Here is a 26,819-nt window from a genome sequence, read left to right on the forward strand (position 1 = left end):
TCATTATTCCCTTCCATTGTATACTTAGAATGGTCTCTGTTAGATCTAGGGTTTTTTTTTCCCAGTGACTGCTCTAATCAATATATCTAATTCTCAACACTGCCTAATCTGTGTATACATAAATATGCAGATTCGAACCATGATCAGACAAGCCAGATCTTTCTACAAACCTGAGAAAAGGCTTAGGTTCTAAACCATTAAGGAAGAAGAAAAAAACCCTGGGGCTTAAAAATGCCCCAATTAATAGAAACCATGCCTGTAGCTTTAAGAAACAAATGCCCTCTGTGTCCTCTGCTAAGCAACGACAGGAGAATTACTAGTTAAAGACTTGGTTTCTATCTGTGAAAGGTAGCAGGGGGCATGCAGAATGGCCCCTTTCAGAGCTGTTTTGATTTTTGAGACAGGACTCCTCAGGGCTGGGACAGCCAGAGGACTTGCTTGCATGGCTAACCTATGTCTAGATGCTTGTTACTATAGCAGCTACCACGTGGAAGTCAGTGTGATATAGTGGTTAGAGTTTCAACTAGGATCTGAGAGATCCAGATTCAAATCCCCACTCTGTCATGGAAGTTTGCAGGGTTGTTGCAAAGATAAAATGGAGAATGATATAGATGCTTCGGTTCCCATTATAGAGAAAGGCAGGGTCTATATTCCTGCCTAGGAATTAAGATCATGGGGAGATGCCTCCTGACTGTCTCAATTAAAGATGCTCGTTTGGTGAATACATGAGAAAGGGCCTTTTCTGTGCAGCCCCACAATTATGGAGCAACCTCCCCAGGGAGGAGCACTTGGTCCCCTCATTGTCAAACTTCAGGAGGCGGCTGAAAACAGTCTTATTTAGGACTGAATTTTGATTGATTTAGCTTTTATTATTGCAGTCCTAATTGGGGTTTTTAATCTGAGACTTCTTTCGGTACTTTAATTGGATTTCTTACAATGTTTGATTTATATTATGAGCCCCCTTGTGATCCGCTAACAAATCTTTTAAATAAATAACAAGCTGACAAATAAGCGAACAAATCTTTTAAATAAATAACAAGCTGACAAATAAGCGAACAAATCTTTTAAATAAATAAAAGAGTAAATAAATATAGCTAAAGGTGGAGGTGCAGATCAAAGGTTGATTTGTTGGGGGGAGGAAAGAAGGAAGCAGGGAATGGTGAGGATATAAGGAGAAGGGAAACAGGAGTGGATGGTGTGTGTGTGTGTGTGTGTGTGTGTGTGAGAGAGAGAGAGAGAGAGAGAGAGAGAGAGAGAGAATTTTACTGTGACTTAAATCCCTGGGTCCCCTGCTTGTTTTATGTAATAGCCTTCCTGAAATTTTTAGAAAGGCTCCATTTTTATGAGATCCCATTCTTTGTGTAAGGAGAAATGATTCAAAAATAATTTTTACTCTGCCACCTAATTTTAATTAATATGTTGTTAATATTAATGATATATGGTTTTTCATATCAATGCAACCCATCTTGTGTCTGGTTTTTGAGAAGGGTGGGCTAAAAACACTGAAACAAATAACGCTCATAATTTATGACAAAAAAGAAAATTATTTGGGAGATGCCTGCTTGGACAATTAATATTTTTTACAGTAAGAACCCATCCTATAGTACTTTTCAGTATGGAATATATGTATTTATACCCTGCCCTCCTTGACAAAGTTAAAGAATGTCAGTGGGGTGGTGCTACAGAAAAACAAGAAATTCATAGAGCAGGCATATGAAATTGGGTTGCATCTTTAAACCAAAATTAAGGTATAGAATTGTCCATTCATTTCGTTCTGCGATGGAATGCCACGAATAGCATGCAGTCCACTTTAGATATTTAATCTCAGAAGACGAAGATTATTTTTAAGCTCAGTGCTTTCTGCTTTCCATATACAATGAAATGCATTTAGGGCCTGAGGCATTCCCAAAAGGTCGAAGTCGAATTTAAGCTGAAGCCAGAAGAGCTGATAAAACTGCTTCTGCAGCAAAAAACGACTCATTGGATACTCACCGTGAAGGGGTCTTCTCCTGGGTGGTCGGGGGCCGTCTTGTGGGTTGTTCACCACTACTCGTCAATGAGGCTATCGTTCATTAGATTATGTACTTTGGTCCCTTCCATGTCTGATTTCCTGTTGTAGTTGTTCATTGTATGTTATTTCTGTGCTGTGGAGCATGACTCGGCCTAGTCAGATACTGGGATTAAAATGGCCACCGACCAACTACAGGAAGTGACCAAAGAAGTTTCTTCCTGCCTCATTGACGAGTGGTGGTGAACAACCCACAAGACGGCCCCCACCATCCAGGAGAAAGACAATTTTATCAACAAACAAAATATTGTATTACTGTACACTTTTGAATTACAACACTTCTGCCTACCTTCTGTTGTGGCAAGAGAAAGGGAAGGAGTTTGTAAGCCTCTTTGAGATTCCTTATGGTTGAGAAAAGTTGGATGCCATTGGATGCCTTTAATTTTGCTGCAACAGACTAACAAACCTACCATTCTGGAACTCCATGTAACTTTAGGCATCTATACCAGTTAGAGGGCTTTGCAAAATTTTTAGCCATGCATGTAGAAGAAGAGTTTAGATTTATACTACACTTTTCTCAACCATAAGGAATCTCAAAAAGGCTTACAAATTCCTTCCCTTTCTCTTCCCACAACGGACACCTTGTGAGGTACGTGGGGCTGAGTGAGTTCTAAGAGAACTGTGACTGGCCCAAGGTCACCCAGCAGGCTTCATGTGGAGAAGTGGAGAATCAAACCCAGTTCTCCAGATTAGAGTTGACTGCTCTTAACCACTACACCATGCTGGCTCTGCTTAGGGTTATTTTTTCCTGAAAAAAAGCATCTTTGTTGCTTACTTTTATTCCTTGATTCCTGTCATTCACATTGTTCCAATCTTTTCTCAGTTTGACGACAATGCGTTTCAAACCCAATATCTGGAATGGTGTCAGGAACTGCAGCTATTTTTCAAACGTATACATGTACAAGTACCTGAAACTGTGCCTTCCACTGAAAACATTGGGTTGGATCCGTCCTGCTTTTCTGCTGGTGAAAAACCAAAGGAAGTCTCCCATTGACAACTCCCCCACCAAAAAAAAAAAAAAAAGCTATCCTGGATACTGTGGGACCTACATGGACAAAAGCTGCCTGGGATGGGTGCAGGAAAATGAAGTAAGTAGGTGAGTAACTAGATCCCATACACCCGTGGTGGCGAACCTTTGGCACTCCAGATGTTATTGACTACAATTCCCATCAGCCCCTGCCAGCATGGCCAATTGTCCATGCTGGCAGGGGCTGATGGGAACTGTAGTCAATAACATCTGTAGCGCCAAAGGTTCGCCACCACTGCCATACACTGTGTTTAAATGCAGGCCACGTGATCCACAAACACTCTCTGGGGCAACTTTGATGTCTGTTTCACACATGCAAAAGACAGATTTTGACAACGTTATTTGAACACCAAACATAAAGGTGCAGGCCACCAGTCTTGCAGTCTTCCACAGTTTGGAATTGCACGGGCAGAGCTAAAGAATGAAATGCCAAATATAAACTCAGTCTTCCGGTGCTCCTGAATCGAAACTGCATTTTATGCATATATCTTCTTTTTCCTTCTCATTTGTAATCTACTTGCGTTTATAGTCCTGCTTAACTCAATGGGCCTAAATTGGTTTGTATTTCTACAGAAGTGAATCACTTCTGATCTCCTTACAATCCTCTTCTCCCTCCACTTTTTTATGGCATGTATCATCTTGCTTTTACAGCACTACCTTTTTAACCTAATTTCTGTATGGTTTATGATAGAAAGTTTGCATTGCTTTTTAATTCTTTAATTCTAGTCCTATCTCCTGTTTATCGGCTGCCTTATGCTGTCTGGTTGACTGCTTTTTGTATTTTCTAATCAGCAAGAAAGGTGGTCTATAGATAAAGTGGATAAAAGAATAAAAGTGGCATTCCAGTTGTCCAGAATACCTTTTGAAAACCTGAATATCTGATACAGAATACATGGCGTAAAGACAACATCAGGTTTACTCGCTCAATCACTTCTGAGAACAGAATTTGGCCTTTGGTGCAGGTTTAAAAGCAGGAATGGTACCAAATACATCCAACTTTGAATATTCATTCCTGTATATATATTTGGAAACTAAAAAGCAATCTTCCACTTCAGGAAATTATTTCTGTGTCCTTTTGATTCTTTCCTCCAGTACACAAAAGAACCCAACAATAAACAGCTTTCACTGGTATAACATTCCAAAAATATTCAAAGTCTTTCAAATGCGCTACATCAGCAGCCCTTACAAAGTATTTCATAATGAAGACTGCTGACTGTGTGAGCTGGGATTGTAATTTGTTTGAGGCCATCTTACAAGTTTATGACTGAGAAGAGATTTGAACCAGGTTCTTTGCCCCTAGACATTACACAATACAAAACGGCTCTTCATCCACGTATGAATCTATGGCCCCTTCCGCACCTGCAGAATAATGCACTTTCAATCCACTTTCACAATTGTTTGCAAGTGGATTTTGCTATTCTGCACAGTAAAGTCCAGCTGCAAAGTGGACTGAAAGTGCATTGAAAGTGCATTATTCTGTATGTATGGAAGGGGCCTATATAAGCCCCCATCTTACAACAGGCTACCTAGGCCCATGGTAGCGAACCTTTGGCATTCCAGATGTTATGGACTACAATTCCCATCAGACAGCATGGCCAATTGGTTCGCCACCACTGATCAGTCTCCTAAATTCCAGGATCTCCTCATCTGGTTTGAAAAACTTTCAACTTGAAATGCCGGGCAGTAAACACCAGATCCTCTCCTTTCTCTGTTCTCTGTCCTTCCATTATGAAGAATGGTTCAGCTCCTTTCTGGTTAAAGGTACTTTACATGCTGACCAAGTAGAACAGTTATTCCTCTTCAGCCCTTGCTTGTATAAAAACCAATATAAATCTCAGCCCAATTGGAGCACCAACCATCCAGTTTGGGCTGCCAATCGATACATGCCTCACCTGAGGGAGTTTAGATATAAATAGACATGAAACAGAGCAAGAGAGCATTTCCTAACGTAGCCATTTATGTAACACGTGCAATCTATTTCAGTCAACCTCATGCAATTTTTAAGAGAGGTTTCATCCGGGCTATTTTTGCTTCAGCAACAAAAAACCCAAGAGTTCCTTACCCGCACAATTTCACAGTCAACATTTAATTCCGCAGCAACCGCTTCAATTTTTTCTCTGCAAACTGAGCCGAGGCTGGTCATCCCCTTGTCCCAGTATTTCTTGAGGGTCGCTAAATCCCGGTCACTGAATTGTGTGCGGTCCTGTAGCTGCAAAAATAAGCACACGGGTCTCGAAAACAGACAAGTGGCAATAAAAACAGACATGGAAAACTAAGGCATTCTTAACACTGTTGGGAAGCAAAACAAGGCAAACACAACAAAGGCAGCCCATTCCAATGTAGGCTTGATTTGGTTTACTCTTGTAAAAATTCTACTGTACGGACACGATGAAAAAACTGGAAGTTCAATATACACTAGGCTTGTGATAATGTGGAGGTCAGGCCACCTGCATTAAAAACTGCCATATCCAGCAGGACAAGCGAAGCAGTGTGTTGCAGCTATGCACTATGCCTTGGGGCCGATGGAGCAGTTTCACTGATGGAAGGGAGGCAATTTAGACCCACTTTTCCCCTTCCACTACAGCCCCCCAACTCTCAGATCATGCTGTTCTTGGGAAGCTCCTGTCCTCACCACCCCTTCAAAAAGCAGCATTCCGGTTAATATGTTGAGCTGCATCAGGAGAGGGGAGGGAAGTCACATTCTGTGAACTGAAATCCCTGCTGTTTGCAGAATTAACTGGTGCATTCAAGGGTCTGCCTTGACTTTGCAAAGAAGGATTGATGGGATGTAGATTACTACTACACATTGTGTGTAGATGTTCAGGCTTGAAACTTGCACAGTTTCAAGAAGACTGCAGAACAGAAGAGCAGCCAACAAAACACCTCTCTACGCTTAGGTCTCTTTACCTATTATGTAAACAAAGGGATATTCTTACGCAATGGTTCTGAAATGGGCCTTCTTTACTGCTGCAGGATATATTATGCAATGGAACCTGTGAATTCAAAAAATAAATTTGCTGGCAGGAGGTTGCAATCTGAGATTGCAAATGCCTTAACAGTCCAGGTGCTCGGGAGCAACCGCTGCAGAAGGCCATTGCTTTCACCTCCTGCATGTGAGCTCCCAAAGGCACCTGGTGGGCAACTGCGAGTAGCAGAGAGCTGGACTAGATGGACTCTGGTCTGATCCAGCTGACTTGTTCTTATGTTCTTATGAGGTGGGGGGGGGGCAACATTCTCGTGCTGTTCGTGGGTTCCCTAGGGCATCTGGTTGGCCACTGCAATAAACAAAATACTGGATTAGAACTCTGATCTGATCTAGCAGCGATCATCTTGTGTGTGCGTGTCTCCCACTGGTGATTTTCTCAACTACAGGCCTTGCATTTTTTCCCCATACAAGGCAATGCAATGAATACTATTTCTTCCTGTACCAAAAAGAGAAGACTGAAACTATGGAAACCAGTGAGCATGAGAACCACACAAACCCCCACCTCATGGACCTTGGTGTCCCAGACGGTGTGAGTTTCCACCATGCCCCAAGCCATTATTAGTTCTCAGGCTTCTGCCTGTTTCCACTGCAGCTGCCCTTGGCCTTTCCTGTTACATCTAAGCTTATCCGAACTCCCAAAAGACTCCACCAAAACTAGCAAATGGGAATTTAAGTTGGGGGTTAGATGGTCACCCACCACACATTAGGAAACAGGTAGTTCACGAAGGAAGACCACACTGACCAAGAACGCAAGCCGTCGGAAGCTTGCGCTTTGCCCTTTAAAACAACGCTGCTTGCTAAATCATTCACATCTGCCTGGTGTTGAATTCATCCATCATGGTCTGCCCATCCTGAAGGACAGCCTGTCAGACGACTTTCTAGGGAAGAGCTCCAATTAGTTCACTATAAAAAGCAGCCCTTCTGGCGAAGCAGAGGCTGCATCTTTGTCATACTCAAGACTGCACATGGTTTCTCATGTGTGAAGGTCAACATGTGCCGCTTCTCAGCTTTGGACGAGTGCCTCCTGCAAGGAGCCCCAGCTCTTTGAGACAGCCCAGGAGGAGTTGTGCAAAAATATATCCTCACGTGAGTGACTTTTAAAGGGGTCCTTCGACGTGATGAAGGACAGAAAAACAAGACACTTTTGAGCCAGGGAAGATCCGGTGGAGGACACCAGCAACGCAAACATACTCTTATGATATCCCTTCTTTATAGCTGCTTATCTTTTCCAATAGTCAAAAGTCCATTTGGTTGAAAGTCTCAACATGCAACTCTTGCGCTGCCTCACTGACAGAGAAATGCAAGTTGAGAGAATCGATTCCGGCACAGCTTGTCCAGGCAACTATCACCAAAGTAAGCTATATTACTCTTTCCAGGAGTGCCCCTCTCAGTTAGCAGAGAAAGGATTTTTCCCCCCTCTAACAGAAAAAGAACAGAGATCTTTGGGGTATTCTTATCTTAGCATAATTGCACAGATTCGGTTAAAGGTGGCATTCTACTTTATGAACTTCTCCACTGCGTGTAAGAAATTCTCCACTTTTTAGATTCTCTGATCTAGAGGAGGAAGGGTCAGTTTCTAATGCAAAGTCTTTCCAAACTGTCAGGGAGAGTGGTCCTGGGGCATGCAGATCGCATCACTGCCTCAGGAAGCTTTTTGCTGCCTTTATAGGGACAAATCCCCCCCCCCCCCCGAATATATTACTACATTATCTGAAAACTCAAAGCAGCTTTCATTGGATTCCTAGGCAATTTCTGATCTGTTTAGCAGCTTCTGCTCTCAAAGCATCCTGAACCTCTTCAAAAGGTGAAGAAACCCTATTTTAGATCCGTCATGGAGAAACAAGAAGCCAGAAATCAATATTTATTTATTTAACTGGTGGTGGGTTTTCCGGGCTGTGTGGCTGTGGTCTGGTCAATCTTGTTCCTAATGTTTCGCCTGCATCTGTGGCTGGCATCTTCAGAGGTGTATCATGGAGAGAAGTCTGTTATACACTGTGTCCAGACTTCTCTTATAACAGACTTCCCTCTGTGATACACCTCTGAAGATGCCAGCCACAGATGCAGGCGAAAAATTAGGAACAAGATCTACCAAACCATGGCCACACAGCCCGGAAAACCCACCACCACCAGTTGAATCCAGCTATGAAAGCCTCCGACAATACATTATTATTTTTTTTAATTTCTACCCTCCCATCCCTCCCTAAAGGGCTCATCATCCACCACACACACGTTGTAAGCAAAAATCAAGGAAGTGGGGCCCAGCGTACTATTTTATTTATTTATTTGTCATCAAGTCACAGCCAATTGAAGTTTTCCAAAGCATGCCCAGAGGTGGCTTGCTAATGCCTGCCTCTGCATAGCAATGTTGGGCTTCCTTGGTGATCTTCCATACAAATACTGACCAGGACTTAACCCTTCTTAGCTTCCGACGGCTGCCACAATTGGGCTGTCCAGGTCAGGGTACAACTTAGCCTAATCCACCTCAAAAGATAACCGAGGGACTATGTGTGATGTATGACCTGAGGTCCTGACCCTTTCTGTCAATCACCAGTCTCTGTATTCTGGTTTGGGTATGTGTGCACAGAACAGCTCACAACAGATCAGGGCCCATGAATGACTGAGGTTGCAAGATAGTGGGGGTGGGGTGGGGGAGTGGAGTGGAGAAAGAGAGAAAATCACTCTGGGAGATCACAGGAGATAGGGTCTGAGTCTCCACAGTGTTAGAACAGAACCCATCTCAGGAGACTATCTAGTTCTAAGAGCCCCTTCTAAGTGCAAGCAGGCTAAATCGGTGAATGTCTGGGGAGATGATCTGCACTTACAGAGGGGCATTTTTCTCAGGAGACTTTGGAAGTCTAAGAGTCTGACTATTATGATAAAGCCAGGGTATCACTGTGAATGCAGACTGTGGGTGTCTCAAAGCCCAGTTTCAGAGTGAAACGTCTCTGAGAAAAGGTCACTGAGAAGAGGTCACGTCTAAACGGTGAGAACCGAGAGTGAGTGAAGATCAATTTTCACCTCAGTGGTTTGTCTGTTAACTGTTTGTGAGCTCAGAAGTTGACACTAAAATGTTATACCTTGGTGGGCCCAGCAAAAGCTGTGCATTATTTCCGAATGGGTTTAAGCATCACCACTGAGCCTCTGCCATAACCCCCACTGAGCTGACTCTGGGAAGCCAGGAAAGAAATATGACCTGGAGGTAAGGCTGCCAACCTCCAGGTGGGAGGTGGAGATCTCCTGGCATTACAACTGTTCTCCAGACAACAGAGATCAGTTCCCCTGGAGAAAACGGATGCTTTGGAGGATGGATTGTATAGCACCGTGGTGGCGAACCTTTGGGACTCCAGATGTTATGGACTACAATTCCCATCAGCCCCTGCCAGCATGGCCAATTGGGAGTCCATAACATCTGGAGTGCCAAAGGTTCGCCACCACTGGTATAGCATTATGCTCCACTGAGATTCCTCCCCTCCCCAAACCCAACGCTCTCCATGCTCTATCCCCATATTGCCAAGAACTTCTCAGGAAGGAGTTAACCCCTCTACCTGGGCGGAGAGCAGCAAGCTCAGGGAGTTGGTTCTGTTCCAAAGGTGGCCCCTGCAGTTGAGTTTCTTGTACCAGAACTTCCCTCTCTCCATCTAGATCCTGAGGCAACTAAGCACCAGCCCAGGATCCAGCCCAAGAGCCCACCAAGGTCTGCCTCCATCAAGCAGGAACTGTGGAGATAGCAAGCTTGCGTTGGGATGCCTGAGAGGAGGCACAAAGCTAGGTTAGCAGGGCTCGTGCCAGCTGCGAAACCAGTCTAGAGCTAGTTCTGTGCATGATTCTGGCCCAATGAAGGCCTCATTAGGAGAGTTGCAGAAACTTCCTCCAAAGTAGCAGGGGGCTGCTTTTCCTCATGTCATTTCAACTGAGGACAGGGAAAGGATCAGTGGTGAATCAACCACTCCACAAGTCCACAACTTCTGTGTACCTGCTTCTGAGCTCCAGACCGTGCAAAGTGACAGTCTGCAGGGTAAGTCCTGGCTGACAAGGAGATCAGTAGACCAGGAAGCCAGAGATCAGAACGACCTTATTTCTTCTACCGCTGGTAGTAAATAGAAGTTACTTTTAAATTCTTCTTTCCTTTATGTCTTATATGTAATAACTACATTTAGAAAACCCACTGGCTTCAGTCTGTAAGTTACGGTTCTAACTCTGGTCTGGGAAATTCTTAGAGATTTTGGATTGGTACCTGTGGAGGTGGGGAATGTAAGGAGGAATTTCACTTAGAATCTAAGGTCTAGACTGGTTGTTGTGGGCTTTCCGGGCTGTGTGGCCGTGGTTTGGTAGATCTTGTTCCTAACGTTTCTCCTGCTTCTGTGGCCGGCATCTTCAGAGGTGTATCAAAGAGAAAAGTGTATTATACACTGTGTCCATTGAGAAGGGAATGTTTAGTGGGGTATATATTGTCCATGTCCCAGGGTGGGGAACCAATCAGTAAGTGTTTTGGGTGGAACTTGCTATGCAAAGGTGTAGCTGACTGCATTGTATAGCAGTCCATTTACATTCATATTCGCATTTGCATTCCCTGCAGTAGCAACAGTATTAATGAATGCAAATCCTGTGTCTGGGCGTAGTACACCTCTAAAGATGCTGGCCACAGATGCAAGCAAAATGTTAGGAACAGACCACGGCCGCACAGCCCCCAAAACACACATCAACCAGTTGAATCTGGCAGTGAAAACCTTCGACAATTAGTGTACTGTCGAAGGTGCCATTTTCTCCATGGGAATTTATTTCTATCAGCTGTTATTCTAGGAGAACTCTGGAACCCACTTGGAAGTTGGCAAACTACCATCTGCAAAAGGTCTGAATAGAGATCCCTCGGGTCGAACTACCTCTGCTTAAAGGGCACTTAAAACCATAACCTTTACACCATGTAACAGAGATATATAGAATTATGAATGAGGTAGAAAATATATAATATGACATTTTTCACCCCCTCTCATAAATGCTAGAGCTCAGGATCTTCAGTCACACTGGCAACACAACAGGATCATTCAGTCACACTGGCAGACAAAAAGATTGTACTTCTTCACACAATGCAAGAATTACAGGGTTCGCTGGACAAAATGTGTTGGCCATTAGTCTGGGCAGTTATAAAAAAAGAGATAGGCAAAGTCATACAGTCACAGTCTACCCAAGGCCACTGAACAGAAGAACAAAGAGAACGCTCCAAAAACTGGTCTATTCAGTGAGGTTTAATGTCAGGAAAGTTTTCTTAGGATTGCCCTGTAAAAGGAACCTTCAAGAGTCAATGTGGTACAGTTAGAGTATCCGACTAGGATCTGGAAGACCCCGGTTCAAACTCCCACTCTTCCCTGGAAGCTCAATGGGCGACCTTGAGCCAGTTATATACTCTCAGCCTAGCCGATCTCATGGGGTTGTTATGAGAGTCAAACAGAGGACAGGAGAATGATGTAGGCATTTGGGGGCCCCAGTGGGGAGAGTAGTGGGGTATAAAATGAACATTATTTAAAAATCCTGAATATCAAATGCTGAGGACAAAGAACAGCTTAGGCCTTGTTGGTGGGTTTCTTGGACTCTGTTGCAAACTGAATGGACCCTAGATGGACCCTTACTGAGATCCATGAGGATTCATGTTCTCATAAACAAAGAGGATTGCTACACTGGCCCTCAAACCAGTCACTCAGCAAAAAGGGGGTTGAATCATGGCTCAAATTTTTCTGCTGTATCAGTGAGAACCAGGTGGGTTGGATTCTGGTACAGTTCCACAGGGCCTGCAAGACAAAGCTGTATGGTTGAGGACAGCAGCGGTATCTCAACTGTTTGGCTTCCCCTTGCTGTTTTTCCTTTTAATTTTCCCAGTCCTTCCTTTCTAGACCAGCCTGAATGGGGTTGTAGATATGGTTTTTATTACCAGTCCCTTAAATGGTTTTATGGTGCCATCTCACTGAAGTGTATGAACTTCATGAGATTTTATTGTATTTATTATGTTGGATGCTGTACAACTCCCAGAGCCCATTTGGGGAAGGGAGTCTCATTAATCAGATAGATAGATAGATAGATAGATAGATAGATAGATAGATAGATAGATAGATAGATAGATAGATAGATAGATAGATAGATAGATAGATAGATAGATAGATAGATAGATAGATAGATAGATAGATAGAATGACAGATAGATAGATAGATAGATAAGATAGGCCAGACAGATACAGATAATGAATAGATAGATAGATAGATAGATGGACTACCACCACTGGATGGATTGGATGGATTGGATGGATGGATGGATGGATGGATGGATGGATGGATGGATGGATGGATGGATGGATGGATTAGATGGATGGATGGATGGATGGATGGATTAGATGGATGGATGGATGGATGGATGGATGGATGGATTAGATGGATGGATGGATGGATGGATGGATGGATGGATTAGATGGATGGATGGATGGATGGATGGATGGATGGATGGATGGATGGATGGATGGATGGATGGATGGATGGATGGATGGAGAGAGAGAGAGAGAGAGAGAGAGAGAGATATGACCAGGGTTCTCATATATATATATATATATATATATATATATATATATATATATATATATATAGAGATATATATATATAGAGAAGAGAGAGAGAGAGAGAGAGAGAGAGAGAGAGAGAGAGAGAGAGAGAGAGAGAGAGAGAGAGAGAGAGAGAGAGAAGCATGACATATTCTGACTCAGACAATGTACACCAATCTAGATGGAGCTAGAGCAGTGGTGGCGAACCTTTGGCACTCCAGATGTTATGGACTACAATTCCCATCAGTCCCTGCCAATTGGCCATGCTGGCAGGGGCTGATGGGAATTGTAGTCCATAACATCTGGAGTGCCAAAGGTTCGCCACCACAGAACTAGAGGAAGTTACCTCCCTGCTAAAAAAACTTCCTGTACTTCTGCTGTCCACTTTGAAAACCAGGATTTTACCATTTAGTTGCTTAAAATACTGTTTTTCTTCGATCGAACTGTGCACTGGAACATCTCCAAATTCTTTCAGATTTGGGCCAATTTTCTCGGTAGCTCAAGGCATCCAAAATTGTTCTGGGTTACAAAACCAAGCAAAGTATTTTGTTTTCCTGCCATAACCGAGGAGATTTACAAATTACTTCATCACCTTTCTCAAACCTCATTTGAATACAACTTCTCTGTGCAAATGGAGAGATTATACGAATATCTAGAAATTACGCCATTTGTTAGACTACAGTCTATGAACAGGTGTAAAATGGCTTCGAAAGCCTCTTCAGCTGCATGGAGTCAAGCAATTTAACACCATCACAAATTAACAGTAAGATAGTTAAACGACTACATTGAGAAGAATCTGGGCACTGTTGATTTCCAGGTTAGACTTAGAATCATTGCAAAGCTACGAGATTTACAGTTCTCTGTCACTGCATTTTCCTTCCTGTTATGTGCCAGACACCCTGGATTTCAGCCTCTGTAAATTAATTTAATGAGAAAGCAAAAGAGAAGGCAAAACTATTTAAAAGCCTGGAGAATATAAGAGAAGAACTCTCTCCAGTTAGCTGAAATGGACTATAAATTTTGAATATGAAGGTTTTATTTTGAGAACTATCAATTAGAGCTGTCCTTATGCTTCCATTAGCAATGCTTATCTTTTTCTTTTTTTTAAAAAAAGGCTTATTCTACAGTTCTAAAGAGCTGTGCAAAGCTGTTTTTCACTCCACTGAGTTCTCGTTGTGTTCACTGACATCAACCCATAAGCAGAAGTATTTGACAACTGAGAACATATTTCCATCCATTTTACAAAGACCAGGTCCTTGACTGTAGTTTTACAGGTTTTCTGACATGCTATTACTTAAACTGACTATGAAAACTGCGCCAAGACATAACTAGCTATCAATAGAACTTCAACAGGTATGATTTTTAGGGAATTCCTGTATATAGAAGACTACTGTACTACCATTGGTACTGGCATGTGTTTCAAAGATAGGCCTGCAGGCTACAAAAGTAACTTAAAACAGACTTGCTACCAATTTTATTGATGATAAAGACAATGCAATGCAAACTTCAGTACACGAAATAACAAATACAATGTAGCATGCAAAAAGCACGAACCTATCAGTGGTTAACAATCTTAGAAAATAATGGGGTGCTGTGTGGTTTCCGGGCTGTATGGCCGTGTTCTAGCAGCATTCTCCCCTGATGTTTCACCTGCATCTGTGGCTGGCATCTTCAGAGGATCAGATCCTCTGAAGATGCCAGCCACAGATGCAGGCGAAACATCAGGGGAGAATGCTGCTAGAATATCGTTTGCTACAACCGGAAACCACACAGCTGCCAAGTGCGATTCCGGGCCATTGAAAGCCCAGCCGACAATGCTTAGAAAAAATGGCAATGTTTTCAATGCCCTTTTTAAAGTCACGCCAAAGAAGCCAAGTGGAGAAATTATTTCCTTTAAGTCAAAAACATATACAACCAAAACAGTTTAAGAACAGTAACTAGAATAATTCAAATGCTGCAATGGTGGACCTCTTGTTGCCTCAACGTATAGTACTTACTGCTCTTTTTCGGGAACACCCCGTAATCCAAGGCACAGTAAGGTTTCCTGAAATCTGTGAAAGGAAAAAGAATTTTAGGATCAAGCAGACTCAAGAGGCAAAACCTGCAGTTTATGAAGCACAGCTGGTGCATAATACATCTATGCTAATACTATACCCGACAGTCAAGTGGTAGCCCCTGTGCCAACTTTGACAGTGGCAAAGCCAGGCCACCCACAGATGGTAAGGGTCTCCACTAACCCAGGAGATTACCTAACTGTGCAGAAAAGGATGACTTTGTAAATTAATCAAAGGAGCCCTCTCCACCATCACCACTCCCCTACAAGCCTCACCTGAGAAGGAATGAAAATTTTTCAAGCCACTGAGGATTTACAAAACCCCGGAAGAGGAAGATTTTGGAGAAGGGACAAAGAAGTAAACGGAGAAATTATAAGGCCATAAGGGAATTTTTAATTTATTGTCGAAGAAGGATTAATTTGAGCCAGCGGCGAGATCACTTGGAGTTGCTATTGTGGTTTTCGGGCTGTATGGCCGTGTTCTAGCAGCGATACTCTCCCTGGCGTTCGCCTGCCATCTGTGGCTGGCATCTTCAAGAGCCAGCCACGAGAGAATGCAGCTTGGCGTCAAGGCGCTCATGCAAACCTTACTTCGAAGCTCCTACAACCACCTAGCACCAAATTTTTAACTGTTTTTTTAAAAACGGGATGTGCAATTCTTGCTTTCCTGTCAAGCGTAAACACTGTTTTAACTCTGCAAAACGTGTAACTTAGCCTATTGAGTGGCTACTCCAGAAAATCTGGAAAAGACTGTATGCTTCCTTGCAGACTGCTCAATGAGACCACCTCAAAAGTAGCCAAATTCTGGGCTGAGACCTTTCTATAAGAAAGCAGAAAAAAAGTTTCATTCTTTGCCATCCTATATTGTATATTTTATTGAGAATTGGCATCGTTATAGCCTGTTATTGCATTAGTATATTGTTCTTACATATGTTGTACGCTGTCCTGAGCCCAATGTTGTCGAGGTAGGACAGGACATAAATCGAATAAGTACATAAATAAAAGGTTTGAATAACTGCATATGTAATTACAGCACAATAATTTTAATCATGGATTTTTAATGTTTATTTTATATTTGCATGGAATGTGTGCTGTTAAACTGATGTTAACCAATCTTTCGATTGTGATAAATATTGATTGACTGAATATTAAATTGTGCTATCTGGAATATTCAGGGAATTTAAAAGTAAAAAAAAATGCTTCAGCATTCTACAAACAAAATTGGAAATATGCCCAGCAGTGATAAACTGCTGCACTTTGTGCCATCATAGCACACGTAACATAGTTTTTTACATGGGAGAAGTAGAGAGAAAAATAGAAGTTGAAATTAAAAAACAAGTCTTGTAGTGTGCAAAAGAAAAAAGCATTTTGAGAATAGAAACCATTATATATGGTCCCAACAGGACCATCAAGATACCCTGATGCAAACAAGATCTTGTGACACTTAAAACCCTTAACTCTAACGATCTATTATCAAGCACTTTATAGCATAATAACTGTTGCAAAAATTATTCACACTCAAACAATAAACGAAGCCTTAACAAGATGTTGCTTACATCTCCAGCATAACAGGATTAGCCTCGAAAGTACTGTAGTAGTTGTCTTAACATGTAAATTGTTCCCACGGTACACATTTTCAACAAGTAAAACATTGAGTGTTGTCAAAAAATTTCCCAGTTTTTCTATTTGAAAAAAAAATAAAAGTCCGGTCGGGGGAAAAATACATTTTTTCCTAAATTTCCCAATTTTATTCTCCATGGCTTTATAACTCTAGGTGGAGATGAGAGTTTTGTTCCCCCTAGATTGCAACACTTACTTTAAAAGAAAAAATAAACTATCTTTATCTTGGATTGGGAAAGGAAATTATTCAAGGATTCATAAAGGGTAATCAATGTGGTTTTATGAATCAAGGGTTACCACTCACAAGTTCTTGCTAAGCTCCAGTTTCCATTTGTCAATTGGACAACCATCGACCCAATCTGGCCCATGCCCTCTGCCCATAATTGTTCTAAAAGAGAAAAAATTCTTCCCATTTCTTTCTGCCAGCCTTCATCATGAACTCTATCACCGTTATGTTGCCTCTTCAATGTATGGCAAGAAAGCTCAGTCAACAAGATCTCAATGCTCTACAAAACCACAAGAAGAAAAGAAAATGTGGGGAAGCTGGAGAAAAGTAACTGGAATTCATCAAGGTTCCCCAATCCACCAGTAAAGCAATTTCTGAACACGCCCCCTTCTTTAAAAATGTGTTTTTAATTAGACAGAGTGATGTAGCTGGTATTATGACATTATTTCCGGAAATGACATCATTACATCACCACCAACAAGGGAAACCCTCTGGTATTTGGCCAAAACTCTATTGTAGAAGCTGTTTCGCCCATAGAGTTTTGCCCAAATGCCAGAGTGTCTTTGTCATGAGCCAGCCCCTGGGTACTTACTAGGACACAGAGGACTGATGCAGAACTTGACGACATGGTGCAGCCAGAGTTAGCTGCTCCTGAGGAAGGCCAGGCAGTAGAGCCAACTCCCCAGCCCTTCCCTGCCTGATGCCATGCAGGTGGAAGTGCCCTAGGGAACCCAGTAATGACTCGGCTGTGCACAGGAGGCAGAAGCAGAGGCAACTGCTGCAGGAGCAAAGGAGAAGTGCTCGTATTGCAGCAAGATATGGGAAGATAGAAGTGTCTGCATCTGATGGGGATTAACTCCTCGCGGAATCCCAGCCCCATGAACAAGGATCTGTATATAAACCTTGCCTTGAGCTTGGTTCTGCCCGGGTGCAACAAGTGCGCTACCTGTTGCATCCGCGTGCCTGGTTTATCGCTGATTCCCAGCCTCCTTATCGGTTCTCCTGTACCACAACCTGCGGACTGACTCTTGCCTGCTGCCTGCCTTGACCCATTGGATTGCTTTCTGACTACACTTTTGCCTGCCTCCTGCCTTGGGCCCATTTGGGAAACTGTATCTTCTCCAAGCTGGCTTGTTACCTGGCCTCCTGCTTGACCCATAATGAGGGCTGGATACCTGACCACGCCCTGCCTGCCTGCAGCACAGTCTCCATCCACCGCGGCCACGCAATAACATCACTTCCAGATGTGGCATCATCGTGAAGGCAAAATTGAGGCCTGGGCCTCATTTTATGCCTAGTAGGGCCTCCACCAGCCAGCTGGATGGTGCTGGAAGCACAAAGTGGAGGATCCCCCACCCCTGTACTTGGTACAGGGCTCTTTTTAACCAATCTTGAGATTAAACTGCTCATCATAACGGTGTAACAATCCTTTCTGAATAACCTGGATGCCTTGCAGCCAGTAGATGTGGATGGGTAGGAGGGCAAAATAGTTTGTCCCAGGGTCGGCACAAGCCACCAATGAGAACCTGCTGTGGCTTCCTGACAGCAAGCATGTCAGGAATTTCAGTGCGTGGGCGCCACTTAGTTGTCATGGCCACCTCTCTCACAACACCTTGCTTGATAGTAATGTCACAACTAGATACCACAGAAGCAGGGCTTGCTTTTGAAAGTGAGCAGGCCACTACTTTCCAAACCCACAGGCCTGGTACGTGTGGAATCACATGATTTCAATAAAAAATACCACGATTTTAAGACATAACGTCTTCGTTCCACACACACACACACACGAGACATTTCTGGAAGCACCAGTCCTGCATCAGTACAGTTTCTCCGTGCAAATGTTTCTACCCGCAATGAAAGCCATTAACAATTTGCTAGTCTATAATCAAATTTAGTTACATTAAAACTGCCAAGGAAAAAAAAATGAGCCCCTGTCCTCAGTCAATGGCTTCTCATAATCAAGCAAAGAGATTGCAATTGTTCTGATTTTCAAAGCGGAAAAAATAACCCATAATTGGCCTATCAGCATTACAAAATATACCCCACAGGTTTTACTCTTTTATTAAACAAGTGCCTGGGAACGAGACAGAGTCTAAAAAGGACGAGGTGGCAGCCACACACAGGAGAAATAGACCTAATAATTTGGAATGAAAACCTGCTTTAGAAATCTGAAATGCAGTTGTTTCAATACCAGACAGGTGGGCCTCCGAGTGAGACTTTTACCCAGTTTTTTTATTTAAGCTGTAGAGTCAGAAATTAAACAGTTCCTTTAAAAATGAATATGGAAATACATTGAGGCTGTGAGCTTGGTTTTGTCCTGTACATGCTCATTAAACTTGTAGCCTGTGATTCTGTTATTTTTGAATAAAATAAACCTGATGACAACATCTATTACAGACCCTAATCTTTCAAGATAGTTACCCATCTTCTCAATAAAAAGTCAAATGACTTCCAAAGCAAAATTTGTGTGATTACATACAGCTTACCCTCTCCATAAACCAAGGAATCTTGAACCAACTAATTTGCAGCTGGGGGTGGAGGGATTGCAAGATTAATTCCTACACCTGGTTTTGTTAATTTTGAAACACTGGCTTCGAAATGCAATTTTACTGACCCTCTGTAACATTAAAAATGGATTTTATTAAATAGATGCACTACCAAATTAGGAGAGGAGAAGGAGGAGGAGTCTGGATTTATATCCCCCCCTTTCCCTCCTGTAAGGAGACTCAAAGGGGCTTACAATCTCCTTTCCCTTCCCCCCTCACAACAACACCCTGTGTGGGGCTGAGAATGCTCCGAGAAGCTGTGACTAGCCCAAGGTCACCCAGCTGGCATGTGTTGGGGTGCACAAACTAATCTGGTTCACCAGATAAGCCCCCACAGCTCAAGTGGCAGAGCAGGGAATCAAACCTGGTTCTGCAGATTAGAATGCACCTGCTCTTAACCACTACACCACACTGGCTCTCTAGATTTATATGAACAATTTTAAAAACCTTGGTCATTTTGACTGGCTGCTAACCAAATAGCCAATCGAAGTTCACTGGCAGTGGTGGGATTCAGCCTATTTGTACCTACTCAGTAGAACCGGTAGCTAATTTTTTGTCTAATTCAGAGAATGGTTGTAATCCCACCATTGAGTCCTTTCGGAACCGGTTGTTAAATTATTTGAATCCTACCACTGTTCACTGGTAATAAAAGTGCATATTGATTCATACTCAGGATTTGTAGTAAAAAGAGCTTGCATACCAGTGAGGCATTACTTGTTTGTATACAGGGATAATGGCCCATCAATTTAAATTCTATTATTCTGATCTATGAATAATTTGGGCAACAATCAAGTAATATTAACCACAGCACATCACATATCCCAGAGATAAATATTCAGCAACTGGCACCCTTATAGATGGGTAACATCATCCACATCAGGCACCATCTTCACTGCTTCTTTCTACAAGCTCAAAGCTCTATGCATAGCACTTGTTCCTAAGGAAAAAAATAGGTTTCATGCTGTACCTAAGTTAGCAACAGAAAAACAAAGACAGATGTTGATCCACTGGGAGACTGTGAACAATTAAGATTATTCTAAAGCTCATCCCTGAGAGGCTCGATGGTGTGGGGCTGGAATTTGGGAGACTCACACTGAAATGTCCACTTTGTTATGAAAGCTCACTTGGTGATCTTGGGCCAGTCAATTTCTCAGTTGAACCTACCATGCAGGGTTGTTGCGGGGTAAAAAGGGGAAGGAAAAACCATGCACCCTGAGCTCTTCACAGGAAGGATGGAATTTAAAAAAAAGTAATGCAGACAGAAAGATCCTATTGCTGGTTCCAATGCACTGTGAAAAATCTGGTAGCTGCATGGAGTGATACGTAAGATTGGATGGCCAGGAATGTGGAGAGGAATACATGAACAGTTAACAATGGGCAAGAGCCATTTTCGGTGTAATCAACATGTAAGCCAACTTCCGTGCAGTGAGTTGACAATAAATAACTTGTGCTTCTGACAACAAAAGGAAGGCCATGCCCTTAAAAATCCCACATTTTATAACATAAACACAGCATTAGTTACCTGGTAATTGTTTTGGTTTTGAGACAGTCTTAGCTGATTCGATGCTGCAAAATGAGAAGAAAGGTTGCTTCTTGATGGATAAGAACTGCTGTACAGTGTACTGGATGTAGTGTGTAAGGAGGTTCGTGGAGGCAAGTGGTAGCCTCTGTTGTGATACATAATATTGTCATGCAGGTCCCGGGTATTGACCACATGCGAACTGCAGCGGACGCTTCTTCCTGACCCAGACAAACCTGTGCTTGGATGCTCTGCTCGGAAAGACGAGCCACTTAACCTTGAGTAATTGTGCATCTGAGCACCCATTGAGGCCAACTCTTCTTCTCTGGCATATTCATCATCGACGTCCCCCGTTTCCATGGCAATGGACAGACAACTGCCTTCTCCTGAAGATGACTTCTGTGCGCTGCCACCCAGGATTCGCTGAGGTTGATCAGTAACTGCCAAGGAGAAAACCTCACGGATTTCCAAGTTGTGCGTGCTGCAGGAAGGGTCCCTAATATTAGCCCTTTGTCCAGATCCGATGTGCGAGGCGAGGATCGGATGCTCTGGTTTCTGCAGCCTTTGACACCCCATCTGCTCCACTTTACACGGCCTATGGCACAACACAGGCTTCTGAGGTAAAACCAACTCCGCGGTCTGAACCGAAGAACCACCGTAGCTTTTCTTAGTGTGATTATAAATGGAGTTTGCCGAATTCAACACACTGGTTTGCCTCGACAAGATAATTGTTTTTTTCCCCTAGGAAGAGCGAGGCATTCTTACAGTGGGGTGCTTGCTCGAACCTGGCGATGTGCTGTCGCTGAAATTTACTAAGGTCACTTTTCCCGGTGTCTCTTGGAAGAAGGCTTTTATGCATAGCAAACATCAAAGCATTTGTCTGTTTTGCGGACACCAGTCTGCCAGAGGAACTGGCTGGGTTGTATATACCAGTTACTATGACGTCGTTGTTGGAGGATGTCCAAGATGATTGCTGGCTTTGGGAGCGAGCAATGCTGACGACATTTCGGACGGCCACTTCCGAGGGCATGGTCAGGGTGCTGCCGACAGTCCCCGATGGAGTCCCTCCAGAATCCACAATGCTCTTGCTGCTCATCTTTCTTCTTTTGTTGCCAACCCAGGTCTGTAAAGACACAAAAGGGTTCATGAGCAAAAAAGGTCTTGTCCAAATTCATTTAAATCAACACTCAAGGACCACAGAGAACTTTGGAGCACAAGGACTGAACAAATGGCATGGACCAGAAGCAGAAGTGAACTCTACCATTAATCTCCACTTACATTCATCCGTTCTATACTTTGCCGATAACTGAGTAACCGGAGAGAAAGATCCCACCAAGGGTCTTATCTAGAATCATTCTATCAATTTTTTTTCCTGTAAAGGGATAGGGTGAACTCTTTTATCATTCTGGATGCCAAATAGCATGGACCATCAGCTTTCTAGCTCTTTCCCGTAGGGCAGGGACAGCTTTTCAACCACATTCTTAAAAACTAAGATACATTCTTAAAAACAATTTTTGTGAAAAAAGCAAAAAATCAGACCAGCCTCTCCGTTTTGCTAAGCCACTGGCAATCCTAGAGAGAGTGGGGGAAAGCTAAGCAATTTGTGATATGGTTTGCTCTAGAACTTTCTGAATCAAACGAACTTAAATACCCTGCTCAACCAATACCTACGTGAATTATAAAGCCTTATTGAACTGCATTGTTCGACTTTGCCCTGAGCCCATACAGGTAAGGGGGGGCCCTTGAAATGAAATGATAACTAATAATAATAGTAGTAATTTAACACAAGCATATTATGAACTACACATTTTAAAACACATAGGGTGGAAATTCAAAAATCTTTTTCCATAGGGAAAAGAAATGAAGTGATATTTATTAAAAAAGAATCAATTCCCTTAAGTTTCATTTGCTTCCCAGTGTCACATTTTTTTCAAGTTTCAGAGATTCTAATCTTCTAACTTTTACCATAAAATGGTCCACAATATATCAGTGGCTCAATAAACTTTTTGATTTTAACTTCAAGTTTCTTGGGGAAGTGGGGAGAGGAATGAATGAAGCACTGGGTATTTATTTCCCCCAATTCAATTTGATACTTTGTGAATTGGGGGGCGGGGGGCGGGGCTTTCATCTGATCCACTATTGCAACAGTCTGGCATGGAATTCCACCAAAATCCTAATTCTAATTCATTCCCCTGGGTTGTTCTCATTGTTTTTCACCCCCTCTTAATCCCATAGGGGGAGGGCGGTATAAAAATGAAATGAAATGAATGAATGAATGAATAAATAAATAAATAAATAAATAGCTAGCTAGCTAGCTAGCGGTTGCTCAGTCACCCGGCCTTGCTTTCTTTCCTCCTTTTTCTCACAAATGTTGCGAAAGGAACTTATCCATGCAACTGAATTTATTTCTTCATGGAACCAATATAAATCACACTTGGGCTTGCAGAACAGTTTTCCACAGTATACACTGATTAGATAAGAAGTATTGAAAAAAAAAGTTTAAAAGGACAAGGTTCTTTCTAAATGGCAATTCTGTGGTTCATACCAAGAGGCACTTTTACTATGTGTCCTCAGTACAGGCCCCCACTATCTGTTGTAAAGTAAATGTAATAGCTTTGTAGAAATGACCTGCTTCTTCCAAAAACAAAACGTACCTACCAATATGCCTATCACATTTTGAAAATCCTTGTCAATTGTGCATCGGCAATGCTTCTTTACTCTGTACTCAGAATCACTAAAGCTGCTGATAAGTTTGAAGAAAGGTACAGAACCTCAATATTAAATACACACAGCACACACTGCTACACAGGATGCTTTTATTTTGGGTCACTTGCTCCATTAACACTCACATGAATGGACCACGACCTTTCTGATCACATGCGCTTTTTTAAAGGATGCACAGTGAAAGATAACAGTCCAATAGGCAAAGCACGCACTTTGTATTTGGGCAACACAAGTCATCCGGGGCAACAAAGAGGCAACTAATTTACTAAATGTTCTTGAGTACTCGAAGTACGAGAATGCCAGCAACAATTGCAGTTTTGCACCCACTATTGAAAGAGGATCTTATTCAATAACTACCGTATGTTTTTGGTCCAAATTATTTCACACCGCGGGGGAGGGGGGGGGGGAGGAAGGCTTGTGAAAGCTTCCTTTGAATCCCTCTACTGGGATTTCTTTTTAAAACACACAAATATCCCCCCACACACATACACAAGCCTCAGCAATGCACACAGACAACAGATGACAAATGAGGAGTCGTTCTGCAGAAGGATCACCATTTCCTGGTTTTGCCATCAAGCAGGGCCTCTGTATCTTGCGGGCAGCAATATCAAGCAACTCCTCCAAATAAGCAGCCTAAAGACTAGCAAAACATGTCAGATTCCCAGACTACTTCTTTCAGTCTCAGAGACTGCCTCCACCCACCCACAAGAGTTAGCAAACCTTCAATGCCACATGTACCTGAATGCCCATGAGAACAGCAGCAACACATGACCCATAATTGTAAGAGGAAGATCTCAGGCTGTGAGATTCTTCCTTATTTCCAAGCCTGTTTGAGATCCTCTAAATCATCCTTCAATTCCCTATGTTCTCCTTACCAAAGTTGTCTTTTTCCCTCATTTTGTGAAGGAAAGCACTATCTTTAGATAGATGACACCTGCCACATTTTATTCCCGACAAAACGTGAATCATAGTGCCTACATTGTTTTGCATGTTTCATCAACATCCAAATGCAAACCAACACTCATTTCACCGATTACACAAAGGCTGCCTTTAAGTGGAGTTGCTACAGTAGCGCCACTACTGGACATGGCCCACTCACCCTAGTAGAGGGAGGGGGAAAAGGAAGGGTGGCATGCAAGGGAAGGGGAGGGAGGGAGTGTGGGGTGGCATGCAAGGGATGGAAGGGAAGAGGGCCTAAACCCCTCCCCCGTCCCTTGCATACCACCCCTCACTCACTCACTCCCCCCTCCCTCCACTAGGGTGGGTGGGCCAGGTCCAAATGCCGGGCCCTTTCCCCTTCCCTCCCTTGCATGTCACCCCTCCCTCACCTTCCACTAGGGTGGGTGGGCCAGGGCCAGATGCCGGGCCCCCTCCTTTTCCCTCCCCTCCCTTGCATGCCATCCCTCCCTCCCCTTCCCCTCCCTCTGCTCAGATGGGTGGGCCATGTCCAGATGCTGGGCCCCTCCCGCTCCTCCCTTGCATGCCACCCTTCACTCACTCCCCTCACTCACTCCCCTTCCCTTGCATGGCACCCCTCCCTCCCCCAGCTACGGTGGGTGGGCCATGTCCAGTATTCCTGAATAATGATGGTTACATTCAAGCTACTCTTTTTTAAAAAAAGGGTATATAACTCCAATGTTTAAAATGCACATTTGAGTGTCAAGCACTTCAGACAATCTAGTTTTAAAAAAACAAAAACAAAACAAGCCCCCAAACTGAATTTGCAGTAAAATTCTCCAGGGGGCACAAAAGCCAGATTTTCCACAAAAGACCCTGACTCCAGATGTTAAAGAGATTTATGATGCCTGGACAAAATGAAAGCACTTAAAAGCACTATCTCAAGCAACGAGGAAAACTACAAAGAGCTGCCAATAGGTTAGAAAAAGAGTGATCAATAGAAAAAAAACAAAGCACACATTAAGGGAATGAAGTTTTCAGTTTCTTAGTGGCTCCATACCCTGTAAATAAATATGCAAACAAGGGTATTGGTTATACTGTTATGTAAATTTGAGCATGGAAGACCTCAGTACTTACCCTGACTACACTGAAGTCCAGCTTAGTTTCTTGTGCACACTGTAATATGAGCTGAAAGCAATTTTTACTCTGATTTGTCATTCCATTTTCATAATAACGCTGCAATATCCTTTGTTGTTCTGCAGTAAATACAGAACGCAGATTCATCTAAAAATAAAAGAAGATACTCTGAAAATTGGAATAATTTAAGACTTGCAGATTTTATTTGAATTTGGGGGGGGAAAAACCCAAACAGGTTCTCATTTATTCAAATAAACAAAAGACTACAGCAAACTCAGCTCTGAATATTCCAGTTCAACCCTTATCGTTTTGCTTAGCTTCTACCCAGTTCTAATAAAGTAAATGGCCACAAACTGGGGCACGCCCAAGAATGTCCCACTCCAGATACAGCAGTCAAGGGACTGCAATGGAAATGATACATTCTTAACCCTGGATGAGAGGAACGTCAAATGCCTGGTCTACTATCACTGAGTTCTAGGGATTCATTCTCATTTGTAGCGGGATATCCCAGAGGAGACATCGTCACCTCTAAGATTGGATTCTATCCCATCCCAATACTGAAAACAGCCAACACCATTCAAGTTCTGCAACTATATAACATGGTTAAGGTCAAGACTTGCCTGGCAGACCCATGGCTTCTGCTCTTAAGCACAGTACAAAAATGCTTGTGCGGATGTTTCTACAAGGACAGCTGACCTGCTTTTTTATCCAAGTTGTACTTTGGATACCAATCTATAGAGACATGACAAATCTTGAGAAAATTAAACCCAAACTTTCTCCCTAAGAATGCTGTAGAAAGCGTGAGTAAAATAAAACTAACCAACTAGATGTACAACCTAAAGATTTCTTCCAAAATTATGGTGGAACAAAAATGGAAGAACGGCTACATGAAACACAGATCATACTAAGATTGTGAACATATATGCAGGTGTCTTTATTATAATCATGTTATTGTATTTGTTCTCCACTTACTAATGTCAGAGCATCTTCCTCCTCTCCCTTTCCTCCATTACATTTACTGTTTACTTTTTCCAAAATATTTCAAATGCCACACTTTGGTGCAAACTAGAAAACACTTCACTTGTGAAGCACCCAATACTAAAGCTTCCCAGAATGCAAAGCAATGCAGTGAAAGTCAGAAACCAAGCATGAAACACTGAGCATGGGGAGGAAGACACAGTGATGCCCACAGGAATGGATGGCTTCAAAAGGAATTAGATTCATGGAGAAGAGGTCTATTAGTGGCTGGTAGCCATGGTGACTAATGGGAACCCGTATATACAGAAGCAGCAATCTTCTGAATACCAGCATTAGAAAACAGTACCAAGAGAAAGCTACGGCCTCCACGCCCGTTTGTTGGTCTTCAGGGCAACAATTTTGTGAAACAGTGGTCCATTTTGAACAGCAAAAATAGGATGTCCTGAGAATGGAATAAA

General features: G+C 42.8%; 1 protein-coding gene across 1 annotated transcript in view; it reads right to left on the minus strand.

Annotated features, from left to right (window-relative positions):
* Nucleotides 1-25,530, minus strand: part of HDX (highly divergent homeobox) — a 50,102-nt gene extending 24,572 nt beyond the window's left edge. Inside the window, 5 exon segments of the mRNA XM_048514147.1 lie at nucleotides 5,158-5,304; nucleotides 14,659-14,712; nucleotides 20,629-21,360; nucleotides 21,362-21,748; nucleotides 25,384-25,530. Coding sequence (XP_048370104.1) covers nucleotides 5,158-5,304; nucleotides 14,659-14,712; nucleotides 20,629-21,360; nucleotides 21,362-21,748; nucleotides 25,384-25,530 — 1,467 coding nt within the window.
* Nucleotides 25,531-26,819: the final 1,289 nt, after the last annotated feature.

Source organism: Sphaerodactylus townsendi, linkage group LG13 (assembly GCF_021028975.2).
Source record: "Sphaerodactylus townsendi isolate TG3544 linkage group LG13, MPM_Stown_v2.3, whole genome shotgun sequence".
Taxonomy (NCBI): Eukaryota; Metazoa; Chordata; class Lepidosauria; order Squamata; family Sphaerodactylidae; genus Sphaerodactylus; species Sphaerodactylus townsendi.